This window comes from Falco punctatus (genome assembly GCF_963210335.1).
Source record: "Falco punctatus genome assembly, chromosome: 9".
Lineage (NCBI taxonomy): Eukaryota > Metazoa > Chordata > Aves > Falconiformes > Falconidae > Falco > Falco punctatus.
Genome location: NC_137589.1, coordinates 46027035 through 46047971, shown reverse-complemented (window position 1 = coordinate 46047971; position 20937 = coordinate 46027035). Strand labels below are relative to the sequence as shown.

General features: G+C 43.6%; 1 protein-coding gene across 3 annotated transcripts in view; it reads left to right on the top strand.

Moving 5' to 3' along the window:
• BRD3 (bromodomain containing 3) overlaps positions 1 to 20937 on the top strand; it is a 51803-nt gene that overhangs the window by 12353 nt on the left and 18513 nt on the right. For 2 of the 3 annotated variants that reach the window (XM_080400837.1, XM_080400839.1), the window contains exons 2-5: positions 14785 to 15101; positions 17208 to 17345; positions 18312 to 18459; positions 20015 to 20229. In XM_080400837.1, the coding sequence (XP_080256963.1) occupies positions 14901 to 15101; positions 17208 to 17345; positions 18312 to 18459; positions 20015 to 20229 (702 nt within the window). In that variant the 5' untranslated portion in view covers positions 14785 to 14900. Of the gene's footprint in view, positions 1 to 12235; positions 12350 to 14784; positions 15102 to 17207; positions 17346 to 18311; positions 18460 to 20014; positions 20230 to 20937 lie in introns of all 3 variants that reach the window. The other variant, XM_080400838.1, reaches the window with a different exon arrangement.

The following is a 20937-nucleotide window of genomic DNA, read 5'->3' as shown; positions in this document are numbered from 1 at the left end:
TGGAAATAAATCCTCTGTCATTTAAGCACTGAGGTGTTTTCAAAAACTTTAGTTCTTGTCATTTAAAAAATGCTTAGAAGAAAAGCATGTTCAAGTCTGATGTTCCAGCTCCGTAAGCATGCTAGGCCAGCAGTGCTCTTTGACTATCCTGTCTCTGAAGAAGGCTGGTTTTGTTAGCGTCTGCAAGCGCAAGTATTTCAGTAGGCTTTACAGCTAGTTGTTTCTTTGCGCTGTTGTAACTGTACTGGGTGCAATGACTTAAATCAGAGTTCTTAATAATCTTGCAAAATGGTTCTTTCCTGAGTTGCAAACTGTGTTTCAAAAATGTTATCCTTCAGTCATCTAAAATGGTGGGGAGTCTAACGGGAGTTTTTTAGTATCCCCAAACCACGTCTGCAGGCCAGGGATCCTGCCTGCCTGACCTGACGGTCTCTTCTCCAGTGAGCCTCAGTGAGCTGAAGGCAGTACACACATGTAAAGCAGTTTGCCTTGGTGAAGTCTGGGGCTTCCCGTAATTTTTACAGACACATCTTTTAATTGGTACAGATTTTGAAAGATGTTGTTTAATATTAACCTTTTCAGTTAGGGGTGGGGGCAGGCACTTGTTCAGTGGGTTGTGGGTTTCCAGACAAGCACCACTGCACTCCTAGAATCTCACTCCTCCCTGGAGTAATCTGGGAGCCTGATAGCTCTTGTTGATGGCACAAACAACTTGGGAGTCAAATCCCTCTCCTTGGCAGTAGCTGAGTGATGTAGTGAGGTCTCATGTTTCAAAGGCTTAATTACTTTTACAAAATATATTACTCTGTCTACTTTGGTAAGCTATCAGGTGCTTTCAGCACAGACAAAAATATACTTTGCTAAATAAATGAACAAAGAGTGTTTTGCATCTCAGTGTTGTTGATTGTTTCTCTTTAATCCTTGTTGCTCCTTCTCTGCTAATTTGCAGAATTCATTAATCCGCAGAGGGTTTCCCAATCATTACCATGAAATGTATGTTTTGTTTTGTTGTGTGTGTTGGTGTGTTGGTGGTGTTTGGTTTTGGGTTTTTTAATTGACACATTAATCTCCAGTAATAGCCCAGAACACCGTTGTGAGCAATAGAGTTCTGGGAGTTGGGAAGGAGCCATTGTTTGCTGTGCTGCTCAGTGAGCTGTCAGGACATTTTGGAAGGATGTGTGCATCGAGGTTTTCATTCCACAGTATCTGACTGTGACATTAGTGTGGTTTTGTCAATCGTTTGTGCTTCTTGGAGGTGAACCACTTTCTTTGGGGCACACTAACCAGCTTGTTGCTAAAGCCAGTATTGGAAGGATTTAAATTCTTCTGGAAAGCAGTGTGGAAATTCACCGTAACTTGCTGCTTTTTCTACTATTTATTTTCTACTATTATTCTACTTACTCCTTCTCCCGTTCTTCCACTTGCCTCTATTTTGGATTCCTTTCACACCTTTCCAGGCCTCAGTCTCTTTCTAGCTAGAGTCTGATAAGGTGACACCATCATGTCTGGAAGTATTTCAGCAACATGGATAACCAGGGCAGAAGCAAAAGATCTGCCTCTCTCCTTTGCTGAGACCAGGGCTTGACATTCTCCTCTCCACGAGGAAGAAACCCCAACAAAATCCTCTCAACAGTAACAGGTGTAGCAAAGACAATATGAGGTGAAATTTCTGTGCATGGGGGAACAATCTGAAACAAAACACTGTGGCTGAACTGATTCCATTTAGCCTCAAACTTTGAGATTTAGACTCAGTTCTGATTGACACAGGCCTGCTTTGGGAATGATCCTGTTTGCTCCTCTTTCCATTAAAAAGAGAGAGGCAGAAACAGAAAAGGATTGATGTTTTCTTTCCTAGCCTTGAGAGCCTTTGTACTCTTGAAGCCAACACTTGGAGCTCTTCACTGACACAGCCGCACTGATACTCTTCCAGAGGACTTCATGCACTGACATAGGTAGATACAGGAGCAGAGACACACTGTGTGGCTGGCTCAGCTGCTGCAACCAAACCCAACCTGTATTGAAGAAAATGCACGTTTTTTCCTTGTGTAACCATATTTTCAACTGTTCAATTTGTCCTTGCATAATGCTGTGGAGGGTGCCTGGTTGGGGATCATGCTTTCTTGCATCCCACAAATATGGCCATGCCAAGATAAATCTGTTCCCTAAAACTGCAGTGGTCAATAGGTTTGTCTGTAAGCAAGTGCAGAGTTTGCAGTACAGAGCTGTTTTGCTGGGAGAGGACGTAGCAGCCTTTTTGCTTACCAAGGCTGGTTTAGTAACTGTGCTGTACTGTGTGCTATAGTGAAACCGATACGCTGAGCAGATATGTGTTCTGTACTGCATGTGCAAAAATTGTGTGTGGGTATAGTGGAGAATGCTGTTTCTTATTGGAAACCATTGCCTTTTTGCAACTTTTCTGTTGGTGCTACAGTTCTGTTCAGGGTCTGTGAAATAGCATTGAAGTGCAGCTCTTCAAGATGCCACATGAAAGAGGATATGCTCCCCCAGGTTACTGCTGGAGTAAGTGCTTGTCTGAGTGTGAGTGTTACGGATCAACCAGTGTGCCAGAAGAGTGTTCCTTTCCTGTGCAGGAGCAAGCCACATGAGAATAAATTGGGATACTTGTGTCCACACTGCCAAGGTTGTACTTCCTTTGACTTGAACTTGATCAATGCACAGAAGCTTTGGGAGGCTTAGTGCTTGCCTGTCCCCGCTGTGCAGGAAGCTAAGCTGTGGGTGCTCTTGGCAGGAGCTCTGTGGGGAAGCGTAGTTCCTCCTGTAAGGAGCCTGTCCATCTGTCCTGAGCAGTTTGTGGAGGGAGCAGTCTTCCTCCCTCAGGTGTGTTTGGCTGTAGGGAACACCTTCCCCTCTTCCCCTGAATTAGCAGCCTCTGCTGCCTGCATAGAGAGAGGTAATAAACTTTTAAGGTCCCAATTTTTTCCCTTTCTCGCAGAGTGTTTGGAAGTTTAAATCAGATGTATAAACTCAGGCAATGGAAACTGCTTTGATGCCCCCTCAGGGAGCGGCAGCAGCTTAACTATCACAGTTTATTCACACTTCAGCTGACCTGTAACTTCCTTGCATAGCTGAGCAAATTTATGGATGTACCCAACCTTAGCAAAATCAGCGAGGCACTTTTCGTCTGAAATAGTAGACTGCATACAGCCTTTTGCACTTGTTTGGCTATGTTTGCTTTAAGTTAACACATTGAGTTATTCTGGGACAGCATGCTTGTTCAAAGACAAGGTACTTAAATTGGTTTGGAAACAGATAACACTAAGTTGGTGCAACCTGTTTAGGGGAATGTGCATAGGGAATGAGTGGTGGTTGTAAACAGGAGGGCTACTGCAGTGTAACAAGTTAATTTTGGCACAGCTGCAATAATTAACTTGGTGGGTGGGTGTACTTACTGTGCCCCATTACCAAGTATAACGTTACTGTGGCTCAGCTAACAAGGAGTATATTTATGTCACGGTAATTCAATCGCTTTCATTTCATTGTTTTCATCCCGTTAAACTGACTTGATCATCATATTTGCATGGGAAAGTTGCAGTGCTATAGCTGCAAACTCAGAGCATGATTTAAATCAGTGGCAGCTCATCCGTTCCTGCTACACTTGAAATACTTTTCGTTGTAAAACAAATCTGTTCTTTTTCAAAATAGTACATTTAGTCATTTAGATATATAAAAATAAATTTAAAAATTGAGTAGGAGAAAGTGTTGGAGCACAAGAAGTGCACAAGGGGAGGTCTATTGATGAAGAAAGGTATTTTGTCTAATGAATCACTTTGATGGTTCTGCTATGTACAGTGAAATGCTTCTAACAAGTTACCATACGGATCTGTGCCTATTAGAAGGCTGTCTTCTCTGTCGATGTTTGCATGGAGCTGCCCCTAAGGATAACATCTGTAGCACTTGTGAATTATATTAATAATGCTGATATACGGCTGTGCAGTACTGGTGGTGTAAGGCAGAATTGCAGAGTAGGTTATTAAGTACACAGAGCAGAAAACAATCCTTTAAATAGGTAATATGTTGGAATTGAATGTTGTTTGCAAGGACTCTATATTTTATACTTTGCTTAGAATACTTTTTGTGCTTAGTTTCATTAAGAGGAGGTAATTTACCTGTCACATGTAGCCTCCTAAATTCAGTTGGAAGTGGAATTTGGCTGTATCTAACCCCCCCCTCCCTAGCAGGTGTCATGAAGGACCTCTTGGGTGTTGTGGTCTATCTCTTAGAAACATATTTAAAGAATGCTGTAGTATGGGGAAAGGGATAAGGCAGATGGAAATTTTAGCTTTGCAGTTTCTTATGAGCGTTGTCCTTAATAAAGATCATTGTTTACAGAAGCCTGAGTCATGGTTAGTTGAACACTTTGTAAATACAGGTTCCTCTGTGTGTTTGCTTTTTTTCCTTTAAATTTGGTATAATCGTAACACTGAGAAGGAATTAATGTATAAATACATGGGAAAAGACTTTAATTGTAAATAGTATTAGAAATATTCATATCCCCATTTTACAAGTGGGGAACTGACAAGCCTACAGCATGGGGTGTCAAGAACTGAGCTGAGGTGTCAGCAAGCTCTTTTGTAGCTGTCTCTTCTGTAATTCTTTACAGGTGTAGCAGAAGCTTGGAGATGCTCTGCCCAGCAGGGAAGTATTTGAGCTCTCTTCTTCAAAATGCTTAGTGTCCAATAATCTCTCCTCTTCGAAATCAGAATGCAGAAAAAAGAAACAGTCATGACAAAACCTGTTGTGGAAAGGCTGTGTAATTTATTTGCTATACGCTGAATCAAAAGGAGTGAGTTTGAGGGTTTTTTTTTCCATGTATTGCAAAAGTACACAGCACCATATGCTGATTAAAAAGGGGAAGGGCAGATTCTCTTTTTTCAGAACACAAATGTTTAACTGTGCAGATCACATCCTCTAAAAAGCAGAGAAAGAGAACCCCATGAGGGTGTAGATGTACAATAATCCCATTAGGAGTTGGGAAGCCTGTGTGGGTATTGCCATGTTATGCTTTAAAGGGTGCACCTGAATGCTTTTGTTGTGCATGTATCATCTGAAACTTGGGTCACTGCCAGAGTATGGGGTGGTGGTTTTTTGTTCGTTTGTTGTTGGTTTTTGGGTTTTTTAAAATATAATTTAACTGAAGTATGATTCGCTGACTTGAAACTGACAAAACTGATTCCTGGAGTCACAGAATGAATTAGCAATAGTATCATTTGTTGGATAAGTCATGCTTTGGAGAAGGTAGGCTGTAAAGTAATACATGAACAGAGGGGAGTTAGGAGACAGAGCCTTGAAGGAGGTAGGTTATGGTACTGACCTGTGCTGTGATTTTTTTTTTTTATTTTTAGTTTTTCAGACCATTACATCTTGCCAAATTGTGCCTCTTTCCTGGCCTGTCTAAACTGTGCGCTCCTTAGGACAGAAATTCTGTGCATGCTGTACTGTGCTTTGTCCTAGTCAGGGCAGCAGAGCCTCTTGGTCGTAGTGCAGTTAGTGTCTAGGCACATCCTAATGAAACATGTTGAGGTGTTTAACCTGTCAATTCATTGCCCTAGCAATCAGTCAGGCTCCAGCTTTTATTCCATCTCTCCACCCCACTTGCAGTATCTGGTCATGAGCAGAGGCTGGCATTTCCTATGATGTGTACTGTCCTCATACAGTGTCTGGTGTGTGGTTATCCTTTCTGTGTGTATCTGTATGGTGTTAATAACGGTGACCAAGCCTGGATGAACCATACCAGGGTGGCTTTTCCCCTCTGCTCTAGTCTATATTTCAGAAAAGTAGAGTGTGTGTATGATGCAGCATTTTAACAGCAGCCTGTGGTCAGTCACACACTCAAACTGCATGAGATGGGAAGCTTTAACTTCTATCTTCTCACTCTGTTAATTCTTCCTTTCTTTTCCTGACTTTCTCTGGTTTGCTTTCTCCCAGAGGATGTAGGTTAACTCCTGTTTCTTCTTCCAGTTTATCTGCTCGGTAGTATTTGTACCTGTTTCTTTCTACCAGTTTTGCTTCTTGAAGGAAAGTGAGCAAAAGGAACCCTAGGCTGACTTCTGCTGAAGCAAGTATTAGGTTAAGGCTGTTCAGCATAGTCATCCAGTACTGAAATAATTGAACAGCTTCAGCCTGCTTGCCTGTCACTTCGGTGGTGTGTCAGGGATGGACCTGATGCTCCTGGACTTTTAGATGCATGGTTTCTTCTTAGTAGCTGTCAGCAAGTGAGATTTCTTTTTTTCCTCCTTTGCTGCTTGTGTGCTGTGGCAGTATTGCCTGATGGCTGGGCAAGCAGGAATCCACAAACGCCCTGCCACTGAGATCTGTTACAAGCAAGCTCACAGTGAAGGAGCATCAACCTGTCACAATGTTTCAGTCTCCCACTTAGAGAGCAGTTGGGAATGCTGACATGAAGAATGTTAATAAAGGGTGACAGTGGTTCAAACCCAAGTGAGCAAATGCATTTGTAGTTCTGATTGGTATAAAGCATGGATTTGAATGCATAAACAAGGGTGGATAGAGGTGGAACAGTGGATTCTGTCCATCTATGAAGTTTAAAGTGCTAATAACACATTGAGAGGTGGAATAACAAAGGTGGCATCCAGCAGACTGCATTTGTGCCAGTTCGGAATTTGTGGAATTGGCCAGTCTGAAGAAGTTGTGACCAAGTCTGTAGAGTTTTGCTGTGCCCATCAGCAAGGTTTGAGTTTGGGATGACCAAACATTTTTCCCCTCTTGGCCAACTTCCATGTAAACATGGAGAGTTTTCTTGACTAGGCTACAGTTTCTTTTTGTGGTATTCCAGGAAATGCTGTTGCACACCTACTGCTTGTGTAATGGGACTTGTCTAGCTAGGGTCATGTTCTGCAGCAGTCCTGCAGTGAGAAGCTGTATCTTCAGGACTGGGTAGCATTGACTAGATCAGCTGTCATAGCTATTATAACTGCAATGATGGGAGCACCTACAAGTCTGATGAGTCTGAATTAGACCCTCCAGCCCCAGATAACTAGCACTTCTCCTCCTCCAGTCATTTTATCTCTCCCTAATAGACAGCAGGGCAAGGGGGTTGACATAAGTAGAGGGGCCAGAAAGTGTGGACAGCTTGAGTTTGTTTCTGTCTTTGCCCAAACCTTCCTTAGAAAGAGATTTATCTTGACTGACCAATTAGTTATACCTTATAGGTGATAAGCCTGCAGAACCCTGTGGCGAGGCACTGAGCCACAGAGACTGTGCAACTTACTAAGAGGGGAAAGTTGCTTAGCGCTTTGCAGGATTGGGCTTGGAGTGGTTACTGAATCACAGAGGGAGATCTAAGTTGCTGTTTGTGTTGTGGTTTATACCATCCTTCCAATGTGCCTTCAGGCAAGTTCCTGCCTCCCCTAGGTCCCCTGCTCCCCCATTTGGCTCCTGATGTGCTGGGAGCTTGTATAGTGTGTGGCTATCCACCAGCATTTCCTTTTTGCCTAATGTCCAAGGCTGCAGGGCTTCTGCTGCACATGGGCTTTTGGGGGGCTGCAGTAACCCCTACAAGTGCTAGAAATGCCCAAATAAGCATTCAATGTGTTGCAGTGCACTAGGTAAGAGAGAGCATATGCTCTGAAGCAGGTTCACCTTCTTGCTTTCTCTGTAAACCTTGGAGTACCTGCTGTCTGGCTTCTCTCTGGCTCTTCCCCTGATGATAAGGTGTTGTGGGTTCAGCCCTGTGGGTCATGCAAGGTAATTTCATTGTGTCTCCACCTTTCCCCTCCAGGAAGACATGGCACGAGCAGACTCTGCCCAGGCATGTGATTATCTCAAATACTTTCTTTGCCAAATCTGTTACGAAAATGAAGGCTGAAACAGCCCAACGCTTCTTCTCCATTGCCATTAAGGTATAATTGGTGTATCTTGTTGTGAGAGGCATTTTCCTATGAAGCACCTACCCATTCCCATCCTATTGATTTAACTCTGCCTTCCCAGAGTGTTGATGTGTAAGCCATCAGCTGCTCTATGTACTCTGAAACCTGTTCATAGATGCTTATTTCAACTCCTACAACTAAGCATTTGTTAACATTTTCACTATAGGTCACGCAGTAAATTTGCTGAAGTACTTCCTGGAAGATTTTTCACAAGTGCATTTCCCTTTATTTCAGAAATCTCAGCCCAGTCCTTACTGCAGAGTCAGGTCTTAAAGCTGGCTGAGCTCCTCCAGTCAGGAATCAAACACAGAGTAAGCTCTTTAACCACTCGCACTTTTCCTTCCTCCTTTAGCCTTAATAAAACTGTGTGTAACTCAGGAGCTTGCGCAAAACTAGTATATATCTGAGTTAAAATTTGCCTCCATGTTTTCAGAGGACCATAAAAAGCAGGGCTGGAAGAAATGTCCAGAGGTCATTCTGTCCTTCTCCCTGATCCAAGACAAGATCAACCATACCTAATCCATTACCAAGGCTGGTTACTTAAACTCTTATCAAAAGAAAATTCAGAGCTATGAAAACGGGCTTGTTATAGTGTGAAACATTGAAACATCACTCCCTGTACTTGAAACTGCAGCCTTTAGAAAGCAGTTGAGCCCTATATGATTTGTGTTGCAGGAGGTATGGGACATGTATCTAAATTCTTGCTTAGACTTGATGGGAAGGTGCTTTCTGGGGCATTAGCAACTTAGGGGAGAGAGATACTCTGGCCTATAGATCAGGAAGACCTTAATTTTATTTGAGGTACCTAGAGTGTTGTTCATAGAGGTCCCCAGTGCTTTTGTAGTCAAGATAATGTGATTTTTGGGTACCCTTAAGTTTGACGGCATGATACCTTAAAGCATGAGGCATCTCAGAGCTGTGTGATTTTCAGGGAGCACTGAATATGTATCAGAAATGAAGGTCCTTGAAATTACCAGTTTCTTCTGGCTGATTCTTATCTGCTGGTTATGAACCCATAGGCTTCTTACTGAGGAAACACCTGCTCTTGTAACAGCCAAGGAGAGACCAAGGGTGGGAAATCCATCTGCATAATCTGATGAGCATTAAACTAACCAAGTCAAAAGCCAAGGAACTGACTTAATCTTTTGTGATCTTTTCCCCTCCCTCATGCAGGGGTAAGTTAAGGACACAGTTGCATCTCCCAGTCTCAGGATGTTACTGCGGCTGTGCTCCAAGTAATGTGCATGAAAAGCAAATCTCTGATGTGTGGAATTAATGATTTGGGAGACAACAGGGGCAGCTGAATGGACTTTCAGAGTGCAAAGCTGCAGTGTGCCATAGGGGCACTCACAAGCCAAATTCCTACTTCTTGCAGAGAAGCCAAGTGCAAAAGCTTTATCCCCAGGTCTTGAGGGGGTGGCATATTGTGATCATATTGTGATTGCGTGCATGTGTCTGCCAAGGCAGTGCTGGCTAATAGAATAACTCATCTGTCCTCAAGTCTTGGTCTCTAATTGCAGATCCTTTGAGTTTGAAGAGAACATCATGGAGTAGTAGGTAGTGAAAGCTGCCTGAAGTTCAATTCCTATATAGGACTGTGAAGGGAAAGGAAGACAGAGTAGGAGGAAAAGGAAGACGCCCACCAGCTTTGTTTCCTTCTGAGCAGCCTGGAGGAGTGGTGGTGTCGCCCTTAGTTTCTACAGCCATAGAATGAAAGGGGTACAACCCTCAATTAATAATCTTACCTGACTTCAAGGTTGTGTTGAGATGTAGTAGTACTGCGCTAAACCTCCCTGCAGTTATAAGAAAGTCTGGACAAAATGATCATGGACCTGCTGCTTCTCTGAGATGGGGAGTAGCATAGATGGCAAATTTGACCAAGCTTCCAACTGTTGCTGCTGTTGGGGGGAAAAAGGGACTAAGTGTCTGCTTTGGTGGTTGCAAGGAGTGTATGCAGGGGAGTAATACTTGGAGCAGTAGCATGGAGATGACTGCTCTAGCTGCCTTGCTATCTCAGTATGGTTCTGGCTGCTGGCTCCATCCTACCTTCAAAGAGCCTTATCACTGGATTTCATGCCTGTGAGCAGTGGCTGCTTCAGAGGTGCTGTTTCTCTACTCGCTGGCTAGTTTCACTAGCTGGGGTTTAGGGCTCTGCTCTCGGCTCTGCCGCCAGCTCACAGGGTGGCCATGGGCAGGTCACTTCAACACGATATGATGTCAGAGTTGTGAGCATTGGCTCTTTGAGGTAGGAATGGGGTCTTACTATGTGTCTGCAGAATGTGAAGTACTGAGGGACCTTGGTCTCTGCACAGCCTCCATGTGCTACTGTAATGTAAATAATAATGTGGAGATAAAGATGAGGTCAAGGAACATCTCTTAAACTTGATAATTTTCCCTGATGGGAAGATTTATGTTGCTGTTTCTGGCTGGGCTGGAATTGCGCCAATTTTTGATCAGTGTCCACGTAACCATGCAGAAATACTATAGCAAGGGGAAGAAAAAAAAAAAAGTTGTTGAGCTCACATGCTAATATAAAGCTTGCTACATTCTAATTTTGCAATCAAAACAAATATCATCCTGTACTGCACAAACAGCAGCAAGGGAGTGAGCCATCCGTCAAATCTTCGGTGCTGCCAAAGGAAGTGGCAGAACCGTTAGCTGAAGCAGCAGGCTTACTGGCACAGTGCACATTTCATGGGGCTTTATAGCTGCTTTTAAAATAGTCTCCACCACTGCAGACAGTCTGTGGGCTGCATCAGCCGAGTAAAATGTTATCCTGCTAGTACAGGGAATTATTAACATATTTTCTCCATGCCAGCTGTCTCTCCACTGACTGACCCATGCAAGCAACTCAATGAAAGAAAGTTTAAAAAAAAAATAAACCTTCCAACCTAGCTGGGTTTTTTTGATGATTGGTTTAGCTGAAGGATGTGCCAAACCCCATAGCTGTACTGGATGCCACTCCGAGGTTGCAACTTAGCACAAAAGGACAGACTTAAACTCCAGAAAAGCAAGATTTATTTGAGTTTGGGTTTTGCTTTTAATTATAGTCTCAGACTGGGATGAGCAAGAAGGAGGAAATGTGCAGTGCAGGAAGCAGTATGCACTCTTCATGTATGACAGCAAAAGGGTATACTTAAATTTGTAATATCAAAACTGCAGCCAGAAAAATGAAGAACTTTTTCTGTTCCTCAGACCTGTAATGCTCAAGTAACAGAATAACTAGCAATTTAAAAATAAATCTAAGAAATTGTTACTCCAGGGCTAAAAAAAAATCCAACCTTATAGAAGGTGCACATGGTGTGCTGTGCCAAGGCTGGTTTTGGCAGTCCTCATTCCAGGCTTGTACAGTCCATGTACAGCGATACTCTGGTTCACAACTGGGATCCCTAGTGATTTAAATAACGATTGATACTAACACAACTTCAGCAATGCTGAAGTGCTTAAACGAGAGGTGTGTGTTTTGATTCTGCTTGTAGTTATGGGACAATCTGTGTAAGCTTGCTTAGTTTTTGTGTGTGAGCCCAAGTGTCCCGTTAGATGATTTGTGTGGTGAGTTGAGATGTCAGATGGTCATGCTTATCACTTTCCCCATTTGATAAATGAGGTCTCACAACTAGTAGATTTCTCAGGCAGGGCTGTGTCCTCTTTGAATTCAGTGTCATACCCTTTGGACATTTCCAAAGTATTTGTACCCTCAGCTTCCTGATGCCTCAAAATCTGATTTTTATGTTCTTTAAAAAGGTATTAGTTTTAAACTTCAGAAGTAAAAGAATGGATGTAGAAACAAATCTTTAGTTTTAAAAATTAAGGAATGATCTGATATCAGAGCAGCTTCCCCAGCAAATGATGAGGAAGCTGGATGGACTGAGGGTTAAAAGGGTGCAGTGAGGCACATGCACATTAAAGCTGTATTTCTGCCAGGAACAGATCCTGCCAGTGCTGCTAAGATAGCCCAGGTAGCTATTCCTGTCTTTCAGCTGCAGGATCCAGCATTTAAATGACAGTGCTGCTAAGAGGTTTGGGGTTCGTAGCTACTTTTGGTTGTAATAACCAATGAGTTGGAGCATAAAAGTTAAAAGGGGATCAGCTGCCAGAGGACTAGCTGAGTTGGCTGTCTTGATTCTGCCCCTCCTACTTTTGGTAATGTTATTAATTAAAATCCTTTCTGAGTTGTGTCACTGATGACTGTTACGTGCTTCTCTTATGTGGACTGTACAAGCCTTGTTCAAGCTTGATGGTCTGAATGTGCACATGAAGAGGCAGTGCCTCTCTACAACTACAGAAGTCTTTTCCAACCTAAGCAAGTCTATGATTCTATGTCCCAGAGAGTTTGCAAGCTGGCTGGGTGGAGCAAATGAAGACAGAAAGGAACTATCGCTGTCTCTGTGGCACAGATGAGGAGGAGCTGTGGTGTGAAGATACTGGACGCCTTGGTTAAGGTCAGAGAGGGAGTCTGGGAGAGGCAGGAGCTAGGGCTGGGGTCTTTTTTAAGAGTTCTGGGATTTAATACAAATTAATTTAAAAAAAATATTACTAAATGGAGCTTGAGGTAGGAGGACATCAGGAAATTCAAATGGAAAGAGAATCATTGTATTTAACCTTAGGTTATTTAAAGGGAAGACTTAAGTTACACTGCATAGTTTCAAACTTGTGACTGAAATACTCTATAGCAGTAGGAAGTGTTCTCCGTGGGAGTTTTGTTTCCCATCAATCCTTGCATTGAATTCAGTTTGTTAATCAAGACAGCAAACAAAATGCTTCAGTGGTGGTCACCAGGGGCCTGCAGTCAGCGTTGTGTACACTCAGATGATGGATGTTGTTCAGAGGCCTTGGGATCTGAAATCTACGCGGAGAGCTGCCCAGAAGGAGACTGAGTGAAACTTCCTAATTATCTGGGTTTTTTTCTTTCTACTACTTTGTCTATTTCCCCGCCTTGATCTGAAGATCACATTTTGCAATATTTCTGCTGCTGCTTTGAGCTATCAAAGAGTAGGGACCAGAGGCCTGATTCTGGATCTATACTTGTGCCATATACATGGCACAAGAAAGTCCTACTATTGCCTCTGTTTTTTTCTACATCCTTGGCATACAGTGGGACTCATGAATGGGTGGTGGCAGGGTCAAAACTGGTCTTGTCTGTTCCTTGCACACATAAGCATACGTACATATGCAGAGATTTGGTTTAGGTTTTTAATAATTTCATTTTTGATAGAAGCACTATGAAAATTAAACTATACAATTAACTCTTTAAAAAAAACCCAAAACAAACAAAATAAAAACGCCGAAGCCAAACGAAAACACAACCGATCTGGTTTCTGGAACCAGGGACAGCTGTGAGCCAAGCCAAAATGGTCCCTAGCAAGGTGCACCCGGAGTACCTGGGTGCTCCTGATGGCTGTGGCACCCGCAACACCGGCTACTTTACCGTGTGTTTCCCTATGCCACAGCATCACTGGGGTGCTGGAGTGTTTTCCTAGTTACAGAGCTGCTGGGGCAGCAGCTGGCGTCCAGAATACAAATGCCTCTGCTACCTGGGCAAGCCTGAGAAGACTTTAAACATCCCTCTCTGCTGCAGATCTGTTTGTTTGTACACATCTGTTTCTGTAAAGTTCCCCCAAATTAAGTATGTGTTTACTTTGTGCCATCTAGTCAGCAACTCGGAGGGTAAGTTGATGTTCTAGATTTTTTTGGATACTCAGTAGAGATAATTAGGGAATGTATCAAAGAAAAGTATTTTGTTTTTATCTAGGTTGTCTTGCTCTCCTCTTCCTGTACTACTGCAGCTTCTGTCTCTGCTCATGTTTCACTGTACAGCCAAGAACCGTATGTCAGTGAGAGTATTTGTGTGGCTTTCTGAACATATTTGAAATAATTTGCCTCTAGAAAGTGATTGTGGTCTGTTTGCCATGAGAAGAGTAGCTGCAGTCCTGATGTGAATTGAAATATCAAATGTTCATGAAAGATGACATAGCAAAGCTGTTTACCATATGGTATACAAGACACAGTTATGCTAGACCATTTTTCCCCCTGCATTTTGCTGAGGGAAACAAAGAATACAATAATACGGTTTGTATTTTCTTCTGTATATCATATGTGCCTTTAAGAGAGAGCATGACAGTGCTGGCTTAGCCAGGTCATGGGATGCAAGTATAATAATAGTAATTATTTATATCTAGCCTGTATCTTGAGACTTCCATGCTAAACTGAGGGCCCAGTCAGGTGCGCGTAGTAAGGGACATAGACATTTTTGGGATTCAAAGTGGAGATCACTTCAAGTTAGGATATTTCTGGTGGCACCTTTCAGTCACAACTGTGCACAGCACCTCTCTTTGCCCTTCTTTCATTTCTCTGGATTGAGGTCCTCTGACAGCTGTTGTCTGCTCTTGATTATGGGATTTTAGACTAACCATTGCACCAGCGTAGAGACTTAAAAGTTGACTCAGTGCCAGCCCAAATGGGTCTAGAGACAACATGGTTAAGTTTACAAGGAGCTGCAATCTGTGGATTTACTAGCTTGGGTCAGTGCGTTCATGGGAGTCTCTGCATTCCTCACTAAATGTATTCCCTAACCATGTTCTTATGCTACGCCATGTGTTTTCATTGCACAAAAATGCTCTCTGAGCTAGATAAAGCAAGAACTAGCCCTGTGAAATGTACTGGCTCTCTACAGGCTTTGAATTGGGGAATTGCTGTTCCACTGTCTCATGGGTCTTGAACTGTGCACATCATCAAGATGAAGTGTGTTCCAGGGAATGAAGCAGATGGGGTAAAGAGCCTGAGTTCAAACACTGTCAACAGCAGAAGTGTCTTAATGTGCCTACTTCAACTAAGTATCTGTATTTACACACTGTCCTCTTCCTCTCATATGATTTAGGTTGTATGGTTGGACCCTGGAAATGGGATGTCAGTCCCATTCAGGGAGCATAAAGGAAGAAAGAAAATACCCCAGTTGCTGCCGCTGTGACAGCGAGTGAGAGCAAGAGCAGGAAAATGTCGACAGTCACATCAGCAATCCAGGCTCCTCAGGGCCCTGTGAATCCACCGCCTCCAGAGGTCACTAATCCTAATAAGCCTGGCCGGAAGACCAACCAATTGCAATATATGCAAAATGTTGTGGTAAAGACCTTGTGGAAGCATCAGTTTGCTTGGCCTTTCTACCAACCTGTTGATGCAATTAAATTGAATTTGCCAGTACGTATCTATCACCTGCTTGGTATTCTATTCTTAGAAAGCTTTGTGTTGGTGAGACTGGTTTTCTGATCGCTGGATCAGAATGGCTAGGTTCTTTTGGGAATTTCCTTGAATGCCTTTAGACTTGCTGAATGGGATGACGTTGTTCAGAGCTGGAGAGGAGAAAACGGGTTCGGTTCTTGGTGAGGGAAGAGCAAGTAGGCAAGCTGTCTTAGAGCAACTGAAGTGTAGTGCTTCATTTGTAGCTTACCTCTGTTTACTTTTATGTGTCTTCACCCCTTGTCCCACCTCCGTCCAATTTGAGAGTCTGGAAGCCCACGCTCTTCTGAGCATTTGGCATTGGGCTCAATGTAACTTGTGTTTTCGGTAGACTTCCCTGGAGCCACTGACTTCAGCCTTGAGGAAGTGTGTTGCTTTTGGCTGGAGAAGCTAATTACCAAGGATACTTTGTAGCCAGATCTTTTCAAATGCTGTACTGGAAGCAGAAAGAACAGAACAGTTACATTTACCCATCTGCCTCCTGTGCCTGATGTTACGTGTGTAGGGACGCACTCACCCCCCCACCCCCCACCCCCCCGTCTCTGTCAGACCACATAGTACAAGATACAGCCCAGTTATTCATAAATGACCCAAGTTTATTAAGCTGCTTTCTTCCAGGAAACAAAGCAACACATTCTTCGCTTCTTCAAAGGTGTCCTGTTAAGTGTGACAACTCAGCAGTGGAGGCATACCTGTACCCCCCTGCTCCACTGAAATACAGATACTGCCCTGCTGTCTGCTCCGCTGGGCAGCCCATTGCACAGTAACTGGCTGCTTGAGCAAGAGGGTTGCATGGTTCTGGGATTTAAGGTCAGGAGAGCTCCAGTTACTGCTGATTATAACATAATTTTATGGACTGGATCAGAAGTCTTTTGAACTCTCTGATGTTGATGGGTGCTATTTAACAGTGCTAGCTGAAAGAGTAAAACACTTAATGTCTGTATAATATTTCTCTAGGTCTGTGCTCCTTTGTGTCATCTTTTGTGGATTTAGTTTGTCAGTGAGGCATTTTTAAGTGGTTTTAGGGCAGGTTACCAGATAATTTAAAGGCAGAGTCAGTTGGAAGAATAGTTGTTTTTCCCGTGTGGCCTAAATCTGCACAAGTCCAGTAGCCAGCAGGATTGCTTTTTCTGGGCTAGCATGACTTGCCTGGAAATACTGGTGCCTCAGATCGTGCTTGAGAGATTTGGGCTCAGAGTGTGCCTAGTGGCCGTATGTGGCTTTGTGTGCATGTGCAGCAAGAGGGCTTGCTGATCTTCTCCAGAATGAGAAAATTACAGTGTATATCCTTGCATGCCTAGAGCGTCTCCAGGCTAATCACAGCCTCTACAGATGCTTGAGACCACCCCAGAGAGAAACTGGGTTAACACGTGGAAGCCTTTTGAGGCCTGAAATGCCCTTAAAAGAGACTGAAACTTTTAGCATAGTCTTAGCGAGCACTGGCACTGATAACATTCTGTAAGTGCCAGAGGCAGCCTTTTTAAAAGGGAGAGAAAAATGCTGTTTCCCAGATTGCAGCTGGTCCACCATTAAGCTGCACACCCTGCCAAAACTAGTGCTGAACTCTCCTGTCCTGACTTCTGGTCCCATGAGTGCATCACTGCAGCGTTAGTCTAGCTGTCAAGTTTGGTACCCTTCTACTCTGCAGCACACTCCAGCACAAAGCCTGCTTTCCTCCTTACGTTACTCGTAGTGCCTTCCCAGTCCAGCTGTCCTTATAAAAAGCAAGTGATGTCCAAGTAGCCATTTGTATGTGTGGGGTTTTTTTGTTTTTGTTTTTGTTGTGGGGGGTTTTTTTTGTTTTTTTTTTGGGGGGGGGGCTGGGGAAGATTGGTGGTTGTGGAAGGAGTTCTTGTGCTTTGTAGTCTAGTTCATAATAGCGGTAGACTAAAAGGCTACAAAATTAGAAAATAAATGGAAGTAAAAGTGTTATTTACAGTTTCCACAGAAACTTGGGGTGTGTGGTTTTTTGGGAGGGGGAATGAGGAGAAAGCTGGGACTAAGAGGGAGATGTGAACAACACTCCACATATCAGGAGATGTAACACCTTTCCTGTTTCTCCAACAGGATTATCACAAAATTATAAAAAACCCCATGGACATGGGGACGATCAAGAAGCGCCTGGAACATAACTATTACTGGAGTGCCAGTGAATGTATGCAGGATTTCAACACCATGTTTACAAATTGTTACATTTATAACAAGGTAAAGAGCCCAGACAAGCCTTAGCTGGGGCACTGCCTAGGAAAGACCCTCCTACAACTGTTTCAGCGCAGGTTTTGAACAGGACCAGCTCAGCTGTGCTCCGGGCCCTCCTTGCAAGGATTTGAAATGCCACTAATTGCAACCATGTTACTTGAAATGCACAAAGCTGTCTTTGTGCTGTGTCTTTCTTCCCTCAGACTAGTTAAAATGGCAAATGTGCCTTTTAATTATAGGTAGATTTCTGTTCTGGGGTTATGTAGCAAGTTTTTACTCCTTTTATTTTCAGTCAGGAATTCTTTAAGATGAGCTACAGTTTATGCAGTGCTTTGCAGTTGTTCTGTGGTGTATTAGTGCTATGTGTTAACACTAGCTGTCTAGCAGTAAATACTATCTTTTAGCAGCAGAGAGCAGTTTGGGAAGTGTAACTGCTCTCTGCCAATGTCTCGCCCATACTTGCACACCTTTAGATTGCTTGTTATTATTTTGGGGTTGGGTTGTTAAAAGCCTCTATTCTTTGTATTGTGTTTTCTACAGTGGTTTGTCATCATTGACCCATACTGGAGAACAAACTGAAATAAACAAATTAATTAGTTTGAGCCACAGAGTATGTGTTTACACTCTTCTCTTGGACCTGCTGGCAAGCAGGGAAGGACAGCTCATCTGTTCCAGTTTGCTGCTTCCACACTGTTGCACAGGATGCTAGTTATCAGGCTCCTACTGGAAGTCCTGATAACTCTCTGGATGCAGCATGTTTAGATGCTGTATTTATTGCATGCTAGGCCAGAACAGAAGAGCAGGAGGGTAGCATGCAAGGAAGGAGGAGAGCTAGTCTGTCTGTTTTCGGAGCTTGGGTACCATCACTTATTTGAAGGGTAGTGTCATTGGGGATTTCAGAGCCTGATTTTGAACCTCTCTGCTTCTAGTGTGTGGATGATACAGCATGGGCTTGTATTCTTCTTTTTGCAGCCCACAGATGACATTGTCCTCATGGCCCAAGCCCTGGAGAAGATATTTCTGCAGAAGGTTGCCCAGATGCCTCAGGAGGAAGTCGAATTATTACCCCCAGTTCCTAAAGGCAAAGGTCGCAAGCCGTCAGCAGGCATGCAGAGTGCAGGTATTAACCCAGTCCAGTGACATTAAGTGTTATGAAGCCATTGCTGAGGTCTGACCCACCTTCCAAGCTGCCTGGCTTCGCAAATGGTGAAAAGGCTAAGAAGGGAGCGTGTAGCCTAATGGTTAAAGCAGTGCAAGATGTCGAGATGATGTTCACCCAGTGTTCCAGGGCTTGTCTGTCTTAAGGGCACTCTGCATTTGTCATACAAACATCTTGCCATCTGTGACTTGCCCATCCATGTAGCACTTCAGTGAGGGAGGGCAATACTGTTCCTTCCTGTATGCAAAGAAGAAACCAAGGCAAGAAGAGGCAAGGTAGTTAGACATGCCAGGCTCCTGCAAGTGACAGACCATGGCCTAGAATGCCTTTATTAGACCTGAGTTTATACAGCTCATGCAAGGTCCTGGCAGAAGTCTGACACAGCAAAGACTTGGACCCAAATCTAGCCAATCCCCTAAACCCCATAAAAAGTTTTTCTTTTGCACACACGGTTGCAACATCATAGAATCAAATTTGATCAACAGAAAGGATTTATTAAGCCATTGCAAAAGGCTGTGTTGACTGTTGCCTATCAGTAGAAACTAAATTTAGCTCGGCTTACCTAGAGTTGATTTTAAATGGATTTAGGACTAAAACGTCTGTAAGCACTATAAAATAGTTCATAAAGGAGCTTGTGTGGGCTGAATGAAACTGTTGCAAATTTTTTTTCTTTAAACAAGGTCCAATTGTTGCTCTGGGAAAGCCAACTGTTCCCCTTTGTTTTCCCACATCTCAGGTGCCAAATGGAGCTACAACTTCATCCAAGCTCAGAAATTTGTAATGATGTGTCTTTTCAGCATCCTTTGATAAAAACTTTTATAAAAACATAGAGAAGTATTGCTACTTCGGTTATTAGTTACTAATTTCGCTCCTTAACTTTACATTAGCAGGCAGTTCTTCAACAGTTGCAGGTCTAGCATAAGAAACCTCTGCCTGGCTATCATGAGACCTAGGCTCTACTCAGAGCAGTTTCTTTCATGGTGTAATGTGGCATATCTCAAGTGCTTCGGACTCTTGGGTATTTAACTGGCAGTAGGGGAGTGGTTGTTACCATTTGCCATGCATAGTAAAAACACTCCCAGATTGAGGTCTGTGCAGGACAGCAGCTGTCCAAAAGAGCAATCTCTGTTCCCTCAACTTGAGCTCCTGCCCTTTTGCTGAGTGCAGGGTAGCACTGAGAGCCTGTGATGGGTGAAGGCTCTCCCAGAGCAAAACACACCCCACGTGCAAAGCTTGAAGTATTTCGCTTGCATGTGGCTGGTCTAAGGCTCATGGTACAAGGACTTAGGTCAGTGATTTCTTTTTTTCTTTTTTTTTTTTGTTGACCCCTGGGTAACAGCACCAAGCAAATCACACTGTGTCCTTTGTGGTGTTCCTGTAGCTCTGGACTGGGAGCCTTTTGCGAAGCCTGTGATTGCACAGTCCAGCGACACCAGTTTCACTTTGTTCCCAGTGTCTTGTCGGCACTTGTAACCATCAGTACATTGCAGTGCGTTTTCACTTTGTCGTTTGAAAGGAGCGCAGCAAGCAGTGGCCGTGTCTTCCGTCTCCCCGCCGGCCCCGTTCCAGAACGTCCCTCCAGCCGTGTCTCAGACGCCCGTCATTGCTGCCACCCCTGTGCCAACCATCACTGCTAATGTCCCGCCTGTCACTGCCCCTCCTGCCGCTGCTCCCTCTCTGCCTGCTGCTCCGATAATGCCTGTGGTGCCTCCTACACCACCGGTAGTCAAGGTAAATGGAGAACGTGACCCTTTCCTCTTCAGAAGGCAACATTGCTAAGCAGTGCTTTATTTTCATCCCCTCACTGCTGGTTACGTGCATTCCTTCTCTTCGCATTTGACTCCATGCCTCTCTGGCCATCATTTTCCCTTTAAGGTGTGCTCAGACAAGTGCTTGCTGTCGAGTTTGAGAGGATTGAGAGAAGTTTTGCCAGTTTTACCACACCCCAGCTGAGGTGATGTCAACTGTAATTGCTCCAACTCAGTTACAAGCTCTCATCTGACCATAGCCTTAGTCAGTGCTGATGCTCCATGAACCAGAAGGCTGTTGGAAGTTTCCCCCATTTTGCACCATATAGCCCAAAGCATTTCTTCCCTCTGTGACTGAGCCCCTGATTTTACTGGGGCTATTCCTTTAAGGTTTGCAGACTCCAGCACTAGGAATGTTCCTTTCTGCCATAAACCGGTTCAAGACAAGCCTGTCACTCCAGTTGGAGGAGACTGATGTTGCCTGCAGGTTTTGGGTGCATTAGTTCTGTCTTTACTGAGTAATCTTCTGGGAGTTGTCATGATGTTTAGCTATTTGCTGTGTTAATTTAATGTGTAAATGAAGACGTTGCTCTAAATAATTGGAGTTTTCCTAGCAAACTGTGTATTGCTTTAAAAATTATGAAAGCATAGCTCAGAGAAAGCCGTTTTTTTTTCTAAGCTGGGGAATTAA